Source organism: Vidua macroura, chromosome 14 (assembly GCF_024509145.1).
Source record: "Vidua macroura isolate BioBank_ID:100142 chromosome 14, ASM2450914v1, whole genome shotgun sequence".
Taxonomy (NCBI): domain Eukaryota; kingdom Metazoa; phylum Chordata; class Aves; order Passeriformes; family Viduidae; genus Vidua; species Vidua macroura.
Window position 1 is genome coordinate 3,802,682 of NC_071584.1, and position 16,626 is coordinate 3,819,307.

The window sequence follows — 16,626 nt, forward strand, 5'->3', positions numbered from 1 at the left end:
CAATGTATCAGCTCCTGCAGGAGGTGGTTTATGGAATAGTAGGATGGGCTAGGCAAAATCCTCCAGTATCTTCTCATCCATGTGACTCAGATGTACTGGGGGTTATCCAGCTGCATATCCAAGTTCTCCCACCTCTGTATCTCCCAAAGTACATGGAGAACCACAGAGCAGTCCCTGACCCGTTACTAGAAGAGGTTCCTGCCTTTGGAGTTTTTCTCTCCCTTCCAGCCCAAGCTCTGGAGGGACAATGCCTGTGGCAGCAGCTCTCTGGCCACAGAGAGCAGGCACAACTTTCCCAGGCATTGTCCTGGGGAAGGCTGTGAACATGTGGAATGTGTTATGGAGATTTGTTTACCAAAGGGTGGTTTCTTAATTGGCCACTGCTGATGGTGTTTGGATTCAAGGACCAATTGGGTCCACCTGTATCGTGACTGTCTGTAAGGGTGATGAGTTTCGTAATTAGTACAGTATAATAAAGTGATTGATCAGCCTTCTGAGAAGCATGGAGTCAATGCTAATTACCACCCCTTTGGGAATGCCATGCGAGGACAAATGCCCAGGGGACTCACGTGTTCCAGGAAGCACGGTCCGATCTCACTGAGATGGGGGTCCTCGTTGTTGTACTGCTTCTCCAGGTCCCGCACAAATCCCATCTGAAATCTGTAGATGTCTTCAATGTTCCCAAAGATGATTTTCAGCTGCTCGTCACTGAACATGTCCCTCCTCTTCCGGCACTGCTTTAAGTAACCCTGTGAGAGTGAGAAAGAAGGATTTGCAGAGAGCAGCAAGGAGGGGTGTTCAGTGCTGGGTGCCTGCTCCTGCAAACCCTGCTCCTACCCAGGTCTCCTACAAGCACTGCTGCTTCCCTATCCTTCCAGTGGCACAGCTTCCACAGAAAGCTGTGAGGGGCTGTTTGAGCCTGCTCTGACTTCTCCTTTCAGCCCAGTACTCAGGACAAGGAAGCTGTTTAATACTATCATCAAGTTCTGTATAATATCTTTATCCACAACCTGGATGTGGGGATGGAGTGCACCCCCACCAAGTTTGCAGCTGATGTGCTGGAGGGTGGGAAGGTTCTGAGCAAATCCCCTTATCCTCCCACACTTCACCTGCCAGGATGATCATCCCTGAATCACAGAATTGTTAACGCTGGAGAAGACCTTTAGGATCATCAAGTCTAACCAGAATGATTTAAACTAGAAATTTTGCAAGGCCAAATCTCAGATGTTGCAACTGGCCTGGTCCATTTTGCAGCATCCTGACTGGAAAGAAACACAGGGGTCATCAGGAGATGACTTTGCTTACTTTATTATATAGGAAGGGGAAAGAAAATGAAGTGAAGAAAACGCCAGCAGCTCCAGTGGAATGGCTAAATTTGGGAACTCAGGATGCTTAGTCACACTGCCAGCTGGTAACATGCAGCTGCTGGGCCACAATGAACACTGGAACCCTGCAATGAACTGTCCTTCAGCCTCACCACGTGGTTCCTGGCAGGGGGAACTTCAAGCATGAATGAGAAATTCAACTCTGGCCGACCTGGCCTGGACCCAACCTCTGCCATGTGCAGCTCAGCTCGCAGGATGCCGTCACCCTGAACTTCCTGGCTTTTTCAGCTGAGAAGCTTGGATTATGGAACACCTTCTATACTTCCTAATCTAGGTCCCTCTTCCCCCAGGAGCACCTTGATGACTCATTTCCCTGGGTTTCCCTCTCTGATTTTCCAAGGCCACAAGGAATGGGAGCAGGCTGCTTCCCACTCTGTGGGATGGTCACAGGGCATCCAAATGGAAATCCAAACTGAAATCCAAACTGGGGAGAAATGTCACAGAGAATCTCTCCATGCAGACATTCCTGTTTACCTGCTCATCTCAGAACAGCCTGGAAAAAACCCAAGGAAAAAGGCAGGAGAAAGCCCTCCCTGTGCCCATGGGGCAGTGTCCCCTCATTGTGCTCTGTGACATGCCTCCCTTCCCGATCACAGGAACATCTCCCAGCCCCGGGGTTGCCACTGGCTGCAATTCCCATCCTCACTATTCTCACCCTCCCTGTGCTGCTTCATCATTTCTCTGGAATCACGTGTCTGGAGGAGCTGAAGCAGCACATTTCTGTGCAGGCACTTCTGAAAGCACAGGAAGAATAAAGGAATGCGAGGAGTTCCCAAGCCTCATTCTCTCTGTGCGTTTGAAGGTGGTTTCCAGCACAAGGCAGAAAAAGGAGACTGAAGATTCATCCATAACATGCAGCAGAGGCGGCTTCTGCAGAGTTTTTCCAGTAAATTTACTTCTGTTACATAAAACAATGTCATCTTCCTTCTGCTCATCCCATCAGGTTTGCTCTGAGAAGGGATAGCTGACTGATGAGCAGATGTTGGAGAGTGTTTTGCTCAATGAATACCTAAAATAGCTGCCAAACTGTCTAACTTTAAAGTACTTTTCCATGTAGTCCCTGAAGTATAGGCCAAAGTTGGGCAGGATTTGCAGGAGGTGAAGTGCTAAGTTTTCTTCACCCCACAGTGGGCTTAGAGACAGCCGGGAGAAGTGGTCAGTCCATCTGTCCATCCATTCATCTATCCATCCATCCATCCATCATCCATCCATCCACCATCCATCCATCATCCATCCATTCATCCATCCATCCATCCATCCATCCATCCATCCATCCATCCATCCATCCATCCATCCTTCTTGTCTGGCTGAGAGCAGGGTGAAGGAGAGAAGAAAGAGGCTGCGGGCTGTAACTTCAAGGGCAGCTGTGAGAATATTCCATTTTTTTTCCTCTCTCAGCCAGTTTGGGGCTGTTTACACTGCCCTGGAACCGTCCCCAAGCCAGGCCCAGCACCTCTTGGGCTGTAACCCAGTGCTCTGTGCAGGGCTGCCAGCACACAGGTGAGGGTGGTGCTGAAGGGCACACAACCAGAACCAGCACAGGAGCAGGGCTCAGACTGTTTGAACTGGAAAGGCAAACCAGAGCCAGAGCTGCTCCCAGGCAGCCAGGACTTGGATACTGGTCCACAGCAAGCCATGGGAACAGTGGGGCTTTGCTGTGGAGAGGAATTCCCTTCAATCCAGCTGCTTCCCACAAGCCTTGGCTGGCACAGGGGATTTTCACCCTGGTGCTGGCCAGCTCCTGAGCTCTCTGCCTGGCCAGACTCGTGCCATGGGTGTTGGCAGGGTGTGCAGTGACACAGGAGCAGGGAGTGGAAATGCATCCTGAAGCAGAGGGGAGCAGTGGGAGGGCTCTTCATCACCACCCTCCAGGAACCACCTCCCATCCTCAGGTGCCTCACTGATAGCAGGATTTGTTATTCACTGCAGCTCAGAAACAAGAGAAGAACCACACACTGCTAAACTCAGCACTAAACCAGGCTCAGCCCAGCCAGAGCTGCTCTGCCATCCCCTCTCACACCTCACATCGTACACCTAAAACAAAGAGCCCCGTGAAGAGGGGAATGTGCCACTGTCAGAGCAGCTCATCAGGGGCTATCTGCTGCCTGCTCGTGCTGTGGCACCAACAACAGCCCTGCCCACCCCACCAGGGGCACAGGGAGCCCAGTCCAGCCCGGCCCTCCCAGTCAGTCTAGCCCAGCCCTCCCAGCCCAGCCCTGCTCACACCCTGCTGTGCCAGCCCCGGCTGACAGAGCTCTGGGAGCCTTCCCCAGTAAGGGATTGCTGGGATTAAACTGAGCATAATGAGCCTCTCTTCATCAAGGCACAGCCCATCGTTCCACAGATGAGAATGCCCATTTCAGTCCTCCTCCCTGCTTAGCTGAATCATTTCCTGGTGCTCTACCTGCAGGTAAGATTTATCCCCTCAATCCCAGTCTGCATCATACAGAGAAAAGAGAGAGCTTTCTGGATCTCTGCTGTCTGGGATACATCATTAGGGGCAGTAAATCAGTGTTCCCTCACTGCAGCTGAACCTGTCTGCACCTCCTGAGAATCCCAATTGGCAGAAACATGGTGACATGTCTGGAGATGCAAGTTAAGGTTTATTTTTGCTTCTTTTATTTTTGTTTCCAACAGAAAAGTGCAAATGCAGGAAAAGAAACAATATGTGGAGAAGTGTCTGCAGTCTTCCCTTCTCCAATGCAAAGCTCTGACTGAAATAGCACATTGAAATTAAACTCATTTTTGTCCAAATTGAAATCCCAAGGCTCTTCCATATTTGTAAAGTGTCAGAGATGCTTTTTGGATGGCTGCTCTGCCTTGTTGGGAGAAAAGCAGCAAGGATGAAGGGAGGAAGACATTCCTCTAAGCACAGTTCCCAAGGGGATTCACCACATTGACTGGGCACAGGCTCACTAAATGCTAAACATTGCGAGGGATGAGCTGAAAGCCATCCCCAGACTTTGATTTCAGTGCTCACGGACTTCTGCCTCTCAGTGATAAGGACATCTCTACACACAGGGCCCAACCTCTCTGGCACAGCCACGTGTTCCCCTTCCCAATCACCCAGCACCACAGGCTCTGCACTTTGGGCTCAGCTCAGGGCACTAATCCTGAACTTAAGGGGTTGTAGAGGTTAATTGTAACCTAATGAACAAGAACCGAGTTGGGGATTTGTGGGGTCAGTCACTAAAGTCCATTGCTTACTGGTTCCCTTCTTCATTTCACATGGTGGAAACATTTTGCCCTCAGTCTCGCCATAAAAAAGGCAAATGGGGGCCATCCTGAGCCAGGGGAAATTGTGAACCTGATATGAAAGGCACAGATTACATGGGTAACTGATTGGTTTAATTACAACCTAATTTCCTCAGTCACAAGTTTAAAAGTAGATGGCATTGGGTTTTAATTAAGAGGACTGCTTGAAGGATCTCAACCTCATCATGTTTTAGTCAAAGAGCTATGGAATAAAGGTCAGGAAATTGCACTTTTGGTTAATACAAACTAAAGGAATTATCAGATCCAGCAGGAAATTCTCAGAACTGTCAATACATATTGACAGATGCTGCTCCTCCATTAGACACAGTCCTCAGACACTCCAGCTTGTGCCCAAATCACCCAGGCACAAACCCAGGCTCAAACCTTGCCAGGCCCCCAGCATGGGCAGGTGTGCCAGCCCCAGGTACCTCACAGATGTCCTTGAGGTGTTTGGTGTAGTGGGGACAGACCCAGGCCAGCCCCCATGTGCTGTCCCCAGCCCCCATGTGCTGCCCCCAGCCCCAGGTACCTCACAGATGTCCTTGAGGTGTTTGATGTAGTGGCGCTCGGTGCTCATGATCTCGTTGATGACGTTGGCTCTCATCTGGTCGCGGTTCTGCACGGTCCTGCCCAGGCACAGGCAGTCGGCGCTGGGGTCCAGGTGGCCATTCTGCACCTCGCTGGTTCCCTCCTCCACCCCATCCTCCTGGTTCACCCATAGCTGCAGGACAGAGGGACAGCACAGGGATTATTCCCAGCAGCAGCTCGGCAGGCTGGCTCAGGCTGCACGGCTCTGGGAGATGTTGGATCCACCTCTCCTCACCCCATGGGGTGTGCAGAGAGCTCCCAGCCTGCACTGCCCAGTTCCACACTGGTGCAACCAGCCCCAAACGCTCCCCACACTCCTCCCATCTCTTGGGGATTGCCAGTGCTGGCTGCTTGGGCCCCAGATATAAAATCACCCTCTGACAGGCTGAATGAATGAATGAATGCTGCCAAGAGCTCCCGACTGAGACGGACACGAGTGAGACAGAGCAACCCGAGGAAAACTGCAGTGCTGGGGGCAAGCACTGCTGTCCCAGCTCCTGCCACTTCCAGCTGGGGGTCTCACTGAACACAAGATCCTCTGGGAGCAGAGATAAGCCCTTCCCAGGGGACTGATTCCAGGTGGAGATGTGGCTGGTTCAGAAGTGCCCATCAGCTCTGGGTTGTGTTTCTGGAGCTATGTAACCTCCCAGGCCAGGGGCTGTGAAGGAGCCCTGATCCAATTTCTCAGCAGCTTTCCTCATCAGCTCACAGGGACAGCCTTTCTGGCAAATCCCACATCTCAGCACCTCAGCATTGGGATCCCCAAACCAGGGCATCCCCAAAGCACACAGAATGGACACCCCTGAGCAAGTCTCCCAAACCTGGGGGCTGAGGGCAGCTTGGGATAGGTGCACTGGGCACTGAAAATTACAAAAAGCAGTGAAAAAGATCTGTGTGTTCTCAGCACACTGAAGCTTCCTTCCAATATCAAATAAAAACCATCCATAGAAATTGCAAATTCCAGCTCTCCCCTGTGTGTCTGAACCAGCCTGAGCTCTGCACACACCATACGGATCAAGGGCTCCTTCTGTTACCTTTTCCCACAAAACCTGCTTAAAATAACTCTGATTGACTCAAATTGGGCTCAGGGTAGTTTGTAAACAAACATTAAATAAAGCTTAGAGCTGACAGAAATACCCCTGTCTTTCACAGACCACCTAACCTCAGTGATGGAAATGAAGCAACTTCTCAGTGTTTGAAGTCCCCAAATCCTGGGGACTTTCAAACCTAAAAATACATTTTCCTGTGAGCAGTGGAACTGTCCACACACAGAGTACAAGGAAACCAGACAGCATCATTAACCTGATCTTCAGGTTCCCTTTCAATGTTAATAGTGTTTCCTGCTTTCCCATTATTCAGTTTAAAGTGGGCTTTGCACAGATTGTAAAGGGCAGTGTTCCTGTAAATTAGGAAAGTAAAATCTCCAAACCTGCCCCTGCTCCTTCCCTGCATTCCCAACCAGCAGCTGTTCTGCTAAACCACCTCTTGCAGCTCCCACGTTCTGCCCTCCCACAGGGAGTTGTACAGGCCAAAAAAAGAAAAAAAGAACACCAAAAAACCCAAACCTATCTCTTCTTTAGCAGGATGTTAATGATGCTGCAAATCTGGGGGTTCTAAAAGGGGTTTTGTAGGATTTCCATCAGCACTGGGAGGTCTGGCTGAGCCCTGGGTCACTGTGAGGGAGCTGGTGATCCAATCCCACCAAATATAGTGGAAACCAGCATGGAAAACCTCTCCTGGCACACTGAAACAAATGTCTCTTGTTCAGAAAAACCACCCAAAAGCTGGCTAGAAAAGTCTCTTTCAGCAAACCCACCCTCCTCTGGAAGAGGTTTGGGGTCCACTGAGGCAGAACAACATGCCATGAACACGAGCAGTGGTTTATGCTGAAAAATAAATTTAAAATAAAAATTAAATAAATAAATAAATAGAAGAAGTGCTGCTGCTGAGCAATGCCCTTGTTGGGTAAGTGACCTCAGGGGCCAGCTACTGACATCAGTGCCACCAATTTCAGTGCTGGGAAAACCTAGGGGCACCCTGAGAAGGGAAAATGCGTCTTGGGAAGGACAGAATGGCTCAGGGAGTCCTCCAAGGGATGTGTCTTGGTGACAGCTTCATTGGCATTCCAACCAACAGATGTGGAAAATCCAGCAGGACCAGTGTGGGGATTAAATCCTGTTGGTTGAAGTTTAAAATAACTCCCCACCCTGCTTTTCTTCTCATACAGAAAGGGATTTTGCAGCCTTCCCAAACCCAACTGGAACAGCTTGTTACCAAGTTTGATGACACCCCCGCCAGTTTGGCAGCAGAGCATATTTTTAAAGCTCTACCTCCTGGAGTCAGGTGATCATGAGAAAAAATTTGATTTTCACTTAAAAAAAAAGCCAGAGAGATCTAATCATTACAAGGCATGTGTGTGTAAGCCTGAGTCATGAATCCTAAAGGCTTTGAGACTCCAAGGCAGATAGCAAACTTACAAACTTTCATGATTTCTCAAATTCAGGCTGCCTTTTGTGCACATCACGAACACTCCCTTCTTCCTCATCTGCAAATCTCAGGAGTCCTGCTTTCCTGCTTAATGAAATTTTTGCTCCTTCCTGCTAGGATCCATGTTCCCAAAGGGAAAAAAAAAATACAGTTCTAGTCTAGATGACTTCTGCCTTAGATTAAAAACAAATTCAACAATTTTATCAGCTCCAGAGGAAGCTGAAGGTGTTTCCACCCTGCACTCTGCAGCCTCTGCTGCTGGAAGGATGAATCCCACTGTGTTGTTCAAACACTCCTGCTTCCATCTAAACCTCTGAAGTTCTCCGAAATTCCAGCAAGGATCCTTCTTCCGGGGCATCATCTGAAGTTAGGACCATGACTAATAAAAGCTGAGATACAGTGGCAGCTCTGGCACTGACCTTGGGCCAGTCCCTGCATCTGGAGGAAGTTTCCCCACCCAAACCCAGGGATAATCATGGAAAAACTGATGGAGCTGTTGAAATATGGGCTGAAATGCATCACAGACTCTTGTTCTCAGCCATGAGCAGCACTCTGGTGAGACATACCTGGGGTTGGGTTTGCACCTCCAGCTCTCAGCACTGGGGAGGAGCTGGGCCGTGCTGGGCCACGGCAAGGTGGCACTTCAAGGGTTAACTGTGGCCTCTGTCCCAGTGCCACCAGCCCAGGCTGGATCCTCTGTGCCCCACTGACACTGCTGGAGCTGAGGGTGACAGCGAGGTGGCACAGCCACACTGGAGAGATGCTGGCCTTGCCCAAAAACTGAAATGTCAGGTTGAGTGATTTGGACAAAGCTGCAAACGCTCCTGTTTCAGCCCAGTACCTCTCACAGGGTGATCCCTCTGTTTCACACACATGGGGCTCCCCAAAATGCCTGAATTTCCCTCCTTCCTGTGGGGAACAGCTGAGACCACATTCCTGGAAAAAGGTCTGTCTTCTCCCCTTCTCTCCAAAGGGACACAAGTGCACAGCTGCCCCTCCCTCTCAGTGCAAGTATCTCCAATTTTAGAAAAGAAACCTCAGAACTCTTGATCTCTCGCAGTTTCATCCCATCTCTCCAGCACTCCCTGCTCAGGATGGGTGGCTGCCATCCCTGTGGGGATTTCCAGGGAACCCTACAATAATAATTCCAGGGTCTCTTCAAACACCTCTGCAATGGAAAACATCAGGAGCTGTAAAATAAAACAGCACTGGGAGGGCTTCCCCCAGGCCATGAAAAACGCCCAGCAGCCAAACCACCAAGCCCTGAGAGCCATTCTGAGCACTCTATCAAGAACTAATTAAAAGAAATCAGTGAAAACTACAGAAAAAAAAAATCAAGTTGCATAAAGCTGGTCCTACATGATGTTTCCCATTCAAAGTCCCCTCCATGTGGGATGGAACAGGGTTATAGTGAGGCTCCCAGTCCTACTTCAAAATTCAACCCTAACTGGGAAGTCATGACCAGCTCTGTCATGCTGGTCATGACTTTATCTGCAGAGGCAGATAAAAGTAAAATAATCACATAAAAAAGGCCCTTTTCCCTAAGGACCACTTCTGGGAGCCACGGAGAGCTGATGGTTGCATTGTGCTAATTCATGTTCTCCATGACTGATATCCTTTTAGAAAGGGAAAAAAGGAAGACCCAGGGAACCCCAGGCCAGGCAGGCTCACCTCAGTGCCCAGCAAGAGCACGGAGCAGATTCCTGGAAAATATGTTCAGGCACGTGGAAGACAAGGAGGTGACTGGTGAGAGCCACCACAGCTTCCCTGAGGGCAGAGCGTGCCTGACACAGTCAGTGACCTGTGACAAGGTGCTTACAGAGCTCAGAGCCCCTGCCAGGGCCTGAGGGGCTCCAGGAGAGCTGGAGAGGGACTGGGGACAGGGCATGGAGGGACAGGACACAGGGAATGGCTCCCACTGCCAGAGGGCAGGGATGGATGGGAGATTGGGAATTAGGAATTGTTCCCTGGGAGGGTGGGCAGGCCCTGGCACAGGGTGCCCAGAGCAGCTGTGGCTGCCCCTAGATCCCTGGCAGTGCCCAAGGCCAGGTTGGACACTGGGGCTTGGAGCAGCCTGGGACAGTGGGAGGTGTGCCTGCCCATGGCAGGGGTGGCGCTGGGTGGGCTTTAAGGTCCCTTCCAGCCCAAACCAGTCTGGGATTCTATGATATAAAATTTCTATAAATACAATTCATCAGCTTGCAGCTTTACCCAAATGGTGCACAAAATCACCCAGTGGCACTGGGCCAGCAGCACTGACCTGCAATCATTGCAGATTTACCCTGCTCCATGCAGGCACTGGATGGAGAGGACTTTTCCCTTCAACAGGCACCGAGGCCTGATCACCTCGTAATGATCAGAAACCACAATAAAGTAAACATTTCCCCAGCCAGCTGGATGATTAACCTGCTTCCACTGGATATTCACAAGGACAAAACCAGCAGATGATGTGCCATTCTGGATTCTCACTCCCAGTTAACTAACATGGCAGATTAATGATACACACACACCCTTCAGAGAGCTGCTGCCATCCCAGGGAATCTGGATTGTGCAGGACAAGTGGGCAGTGCCATGGGTTACAGTGCCAGAGGCTCCAACAACCTGCAGGAATCCATGGAAGCACAGAGCCTCAGGACTCTCTTCCACCCATCCACCCCACCCTGCTTGGTGGAGCTGCTCCATTCCCGCAGGATCTGCTCCCCTTCCTCCCTCTCTGAGCTGCTTCCAGGGCTGGGGCCTTGTCTGCAGCCCTGTGCAGTGTCACACCCCTGTGCAGTGTCCCATCCCCGAGCACTGTCCCATCCCCGCTGGATTAAGGAGCTCGGTTGCTCAGGATTTGCAGCCCGGGAGGGCCCGTGGTGCAGAGCTCTGCACAAGTAAAGCAGCAGCAGCCTCCAGGCTCAGCCTGTGCTGGGCTCTGCCGAGGTGTTCCCCCTCCCCAGCCCCCAGGAGGAGCGAGGAACTGCCAGGAGATGCTGTGTGTCCCCCAGAGCTGTCCCAGCCAGCCCCGGCCTCTGCCCAGCGTGGGAGGGCTGGGAATGTGGCTGGGATGCAGTTTGCTGGGAAGCACAGAGCATCTCCTGGATCCCCTTCCAGGAGCAGGAATAGGACATTTGGCAGCAAAAGGAAAGGCAGCTGAAGCAAGGTGCTTTCCCCTCCTGTGGTCCTGCCACTCTTTTCTTCCACACCCTGAATTTCTCCCTCAGTAATCTGGCTCCAGCCTCAGTGTCCTTCTCACCTTCCAGCCCACAGGCTCTTTGATACTTTCTCTTTCCTCCCTCCAACTCCCCACAGCTTTAGCAAAGCCTCTTCAGCTGTTCCTCTCCTCTCTAAAACTCTCCATTCTCGGCCTCAGAAATTCCCTTTCTCCATTCCCAGCCTTAGAAATTCCCTTTACCCAAGGTCAGAAACAAGAAACACCCTTTACTCATTTCTGGAGAAGGAGAAAACAGGGGATTTGTGGCCCTGATTTTTTAAGATTTTCTAAAGCCTTCTGAGTTTACATTCTTGTAGAAAACTTTCTCATACAACTTTCTATAAATAACCTATTGTTTTACATTCCCTCATAGAGGCAGAGAAACTTAATGTACTGGTAGTTTGTCCAGTGTCGTTGGAGAGGTGACACGTTCACCCTCCAATCCACTAACACCTTTTGAAAACTATAAATATTAGAATAAAAAAAAAAAAATCTCTTCATCATAACCATAGCTGCTGTGGTGCATCATTTTTCCTTGTGTCCTCTAGTGACAGGGATTCTGTAGGGACAGCTTCAGGCTCTGTATCCCCTAAAGGTGAACAAGAACAGCTCCAGAGAACAGGCCCCTGTGCTCCCTCCCTGATCCCCACAACCCAAACCCAGATTCCAGGGACTGCAGCTCCAGCAGGGACCAAAAGCTGCTTGGACACTGCAGCAAACTGGATGTGCTCCGCTACATCCATCAGAACGCTGGGAATTAGGGCTCAGCGCTCCCATTTCCCAAAAGCCAATCCCTGCTGACACACAGGCGGGAGAGCAGAGGCTCAGAGCTCACTGCAGAGCCCTCCCAGGCTGAGGAAGCGCAGGGCCAGGGAAGGGGCTCTGGAGATTCCTGCCTGGTTCGCCTGACTCAGAGAAAGGCCTCAAAACTCTGGTTTTACACCTCCAGAGCAGCTTGTCCAGGGAAGGGCACAGTGCCAGCATGTGACCCTTTGGGGACCTGTCTGGGCTGCAGGTGGCACAGGGAGCCCTGGGGTGCTGAAATGCTCCTTGCCTGTAGGAAACCCCAAACTCTGCAGCTCAGCCTGTCCCCAGCAGTGCTGCCCGTGCTGGGCCCTACCTCCAACACAGCTATTTGTAAACTGGATTTGCCACAGGAGAATCAAATCTCTTTTAGAAGGCTCTGACTGCAGCTCCACCCTTTTTCTTTGGGAAATCTGATGCCCCTGGCTCTGAGGGAATGCTAATGCAAGGGCTGCAGTGGGAGAAAAGCAGGTGAGTGATGAGCTCAACAAGATACAATCAGATTTTACAGGCAAAAAGAAGCAGATGGGGCAGCAAAATAGGGAATTACACCTGCAACACAGAGCAGGCACAGCTAAAAGCTAAACCCACCTGCCCAGTAAAGGCACAAGCTGCCAGGCACTGGGACCACGCTCTGGGTTCAGAGTCTCCTTCCCCACAGTGCCTTAAAAGCTCACTCCAATTTATCCAGCACTTCTCCTTTAGCAGCAGAAAATAAAGTGGGTCAAAGGCAGCTTTTCAGCAGGAAAATCAATCTAAAATTACAACACTTGGGGGAACCAAGGCAGTGGTGAGAGAGAACATGGAGCACTGCCACCCCTGCACTTCTCCACCCCTGCACCTTCTCCTGGAAGAGGAGACCATGAAGATTTCATAGCCCCTCCTTGCTCCTTGGCAGGACCATTTCTTCCCTTCTTCAGTCACCAGGCACTACAAGAAGCTGCAGTAAAAGCTCCTCAGCCCCAATTTTGCTCTTTACCGTGGCTTAGTAACATAAGGAAGGGAGACTCAGCATTGCTGAGGTGAGAAGAAATATATTCTGCAAGCTCAGTCTGGTATCCAAAGAGACTAAGGAAAGCTTTACACAGGAATAAATCCCCCTCTCTGCCCAGGACAGGGGCACTCTGCCATGTCTCTGAGGAAAGATTCCACTGCCCAGCATCCATAAGCTTTACTCTTTTTATTTCTCCTGCAGTAGAAATATGTCAGAGCCCAAACATTAAGCCATTTCATTTCCTGTGTTTGGAGTGTCTCACCCGGGCTGTTTTGGAGCCTTGATGAGGGGCTCTGCAATCAAAACTTTGTTTTGAGGCTTGCTGTGCTTTCTGAAGGAGACCCCAAGGTACAACAATGGATCCATGGGCAGCCCTGGACTGCTATTCTCTGCTGCAAATCCCTCCCTACACTGATCCTGTTTTTCTGAGCCAGTGTCAATGTGCTGGTTATGCAAAAACTCATCTCTAGCCCACAATGTACAGACAGCCCAAGGCTCTGCCATCCACAGAGGAGAAAGAAGTGGCATTACCACCACAAGAATGTGAAATCTTGTTTGAAAGTCCTGCTGGTTTTCCTCAGCTGTACCTCCCAACCTGTCAGACCACTGGAAGTTGACAGGATGTTCAAAGACACTGTGCAGCCACCATGGCTGCACTCTGTGGGTGTCCAGTGTGCTCAGAACAGGCTAAAATACATCACAGACACCTTCACCTGTCTAAACCCAGCTTGTTGCTGGGTCTTAAATTTAGTTCTGGAGTTCTTATCCACCTTTCTGACTTAGGGGTGCTCATAACCTTCTCCCTGAGTGCAGCAGCTCCCTGCAGAAATCATTCACCATTCCCTGCTGGCTCCAAATTTTACTTCTCCTCTGCTGCACTTTCTCTTCCCCGCAAAAAACATTGCTTTATCCATCCAGTTTCTCCTTGAAAGTTCCTGATCTCCCAAACTTCTGTGGTTCCCTCTCCCCACCTTCCTTCTCTCCAAGTCCCAAGCTACTAAGAGGATTAGTGCAAGTGTGAGCAGGGAGACAACAATTGCTGTGTGTGCAGGGAATTCAGGAGAGTTTTTGTTTGCCACCCCTGGCTGTCATGTAAAGGAGGCCAAGGGAATCAACAGGCTCCTGTTTTCCTCTCCACTTGCAAATGTGAAGTTCCCTGCTATGAGATTTCGTGAGTGCCAAATGCTTTGCCAAAGGTTTTCAGATGATCTGGCTGGAGAGCAAGAAGTGTCAGACATCTCATTGCAAACTGGGTTCCCAGCCCAGTTTTGTCCTCAGAAGTGATTCAAAGGACTTTGAGAGGAGCCCAACTGTGCAGTGATCTTCTCCTGCACTCCTGTTAGTACTTACAGGAGGCCTGAAGTCTGAAATATCCTGAAATTAATCCTATTTGGCTTTATACCTGCCTGGTCTGTCTGACATCCCTCACTTGAATACCATTCATATTCTATGCGACATATTGTTCCCTTTCCCTTCTGTGCTTGAAGAAGAGAAATATAGATATAAAGAAAAGCAATTATTTTGCAAGTAAAACTAGAACCACCCAGGCTAAATCAGGCAGTTTTCTGGCATCATCTTAAAAAAGCAGGGCTCAAAGTACAACAGAGAAAAACGCAGCCTGCTCATGATGTGAGTGATCATCTGCTCTTCTCGCAGTTCTTTCATTCCTTATTCAGGTGCTTTGGAAACCTGAGGGGCAAATCTTTCCCTCCAGCCTCCCTTCAAGACATGCAGACAAAACGAGCCGGAACTCTTGTTTTTAAATATTAATTCTCACTAAGGCAGCACAGCCAGGCGGTTGCTCCCCTCTTGGGGCGGGGGGGGGGGGGGGAAGGGCAGGTGTCTGGTCCCTGCCTGCCCCCAACAACTAATTCCCAGGTGGAACAGCCAAGCCAGCCCCTTGCAGAGCTGATGGAAGGATTGCTCTCACTGGGATACTGGACAGAACAGGCAAGAAACCTGCCTGGTCAGGCTGTTGTGACCTCCAGCACCAAGGATGAGGATCTAGGATTTGTTCCAGACATTTGTCTGAGATTCACTGAGTCCCCTCTCCTTTGTTCCCCACAGTTTCTAAAACCATCCTCCCAGCCTTTGAAAAGTGTAGGGAGAGATGGGGAGTTCAGCCAAGACAAGTGATCCATGGGTTGGGGCCCTAAAGACACTGGTTCATTTGGTTTTTTGGTCTGTTTTTAAAAAAACAGGACAGTGTTTTCCAGACTATTCTTAAACCTCCCGTAGACAGTTTGTTTGTGACACCACACCAAAGGGCTGTTAAATCAGCCAGAACCACAAAAACATCAGCACTGGTCAGTGCACTGAGAGGTTAAACTGGCCCAGAATATTTCAGTGTTTAAATTAAGCAAACAAAATGAGATTGTTCTCGTTCAGCCTTTCCAGCTGCAGCACAGAGGAGATGTGTTAGTGACAAGAGGTGGGAGTGTTTCTGCAAGAAGGTTTTCACCTCAATCACACCTGACACAAATCCATTATCCAGACTTGTTGCCACCACTAGCTGCAGGGTCAGACTCAAAATACCAAACACAATTTGTCATCCCAAAATACCAAACACAATTTGTTATCCCAAAATACCAAAATACCAAACACAATTTGTATACCCAAAATACCAAACACAATTTGTTATCCCAGGCCAGAGTAACAGCATGAACTTTTTTGGGCAGCCCAGCTCCAGTTCCAGTCATGGATCTCTCACTCCTGGCACTGGCCAGACCTGGGGGAAACACGAGCTGCACCAGAGGGGATAAAATTATGTGGTGGGGAGGCAGCAGCAAGCAGAAACATTCTTTGCTCCCTATTTTATGGACAGAAAACAGGCAAAGAAGTGGGAATCAGCATCAGTGAGAACAAACACAATAAAAACTGACCAAGAGCTCAGTTCTTGATGTCCTGAGCATCGGCAGTGATTCCTCAGAGCAATAAAAAGCAGAAAGTCACTCACCCTCACGAAGCTGGCGGGAAACCATCCTTCCTCATCATCGATCTGACCCCACCACCAGTCCTTGTTGGAAGCATCCAGGACCTTGATGACGTCTCCTGCTTTAAACGCCAACTCCCGGTTGGCCATGGTGACGTGATCCCATACTGCCTCAGCACTGACAATGGAACCACCACTGATCAGCTTGGGGAGAGAAAAGCACAGTCAGGGAACGCCTGCAGCCCAGCCCCACACATGCACAGCAGCACAAGCAGCACAGCTCACAGCCAAACCACATTTCCATTCCACCCTGCCATTCCCACTGCCCTCATCCTGCTCCCAGCAATGCCAGGCAAGTTCCAGGTGTCGTGTCCCTTGTCCCCCAAGGCCTGGCACCTCCCCTCCCACCTCCATACGGGCACATCTGTCAGGGACAAGTCCACTGACACAACGTGCAATTCCCAAAAACAAGCGATGGTGTCCCGCAAAGGGATTTTCACTTCAGTTGAAATGTCAGAGGCTTGGGGAAGCTTTCCATGCAGACCCAAGCAAAGTTAGTGCACGTATTTAGAAGGCTTTTTTTGAAACTGGCTGGTTTAAGGGCTGGTGATGTACTGACACCCCTCACTTGTGACACGCTGCTGACCTGCCCTAGCCCTGACCTGGAGCACGGCCCAGGACAATCCTGCTGCTCCTGGCTGTGGTGACAGTCTGCATGGAGCAGATCCTGGACCCTGGACACTCAATGAGGCCAGTCTGGTGTCTGACAGGACCTCGGGAACATCTCTGCCTGTGGAGCTCCTGGAGCCTCAGAAGTGCACCAGCACAGCCCCGGTCTCCTCTGTGACAGCCATGAAACTCCTGCTCCCAGCTGGCAGGAGGGAGCATCCCAACACTGGTGGCTTCCACACCACCAGCCATCCATCCATCCATGCCCAGGTCACCCCCTCTGACTGACAGCTGTGTGTTTTCAACAGAGTAATAG

General features: G+C 50.3%; 1 protein-coding gene across 6 annotated transcripts in view; it reads right to left on the reverse strand.

The window, feature by feature from the left end:
• Positions 1-16,626, reverse strand: part of ARHGEF9 (Cdc42 guanine nucleotide exchange factor 9) — a 191,727-nt gene that overhangs the window by 42,983 nt on the left and 132,118 nt on the right. For all 6 annotated transcript variants that reach the window (XM_053989980.1, XM_053989979.1, XM_053989981.1 and 3 more), the window contains 3 exons: positions 15,666-15,845; positions 5,170-5,361; positions 570-749 (listed from right to left, as the gene is read on the reverse strand). In XM_053989980.1, coding sequence (XP_053845955.1) covers positions 570-749; positions 5,170-5,361; positions 15,666-15,845 — 552 coding nt within the window. The remainder of the gene's footprint in view (positions 1-569; positions 750-5,169; positions 5,362-15,665; positions 15,846-16,626) is intronic.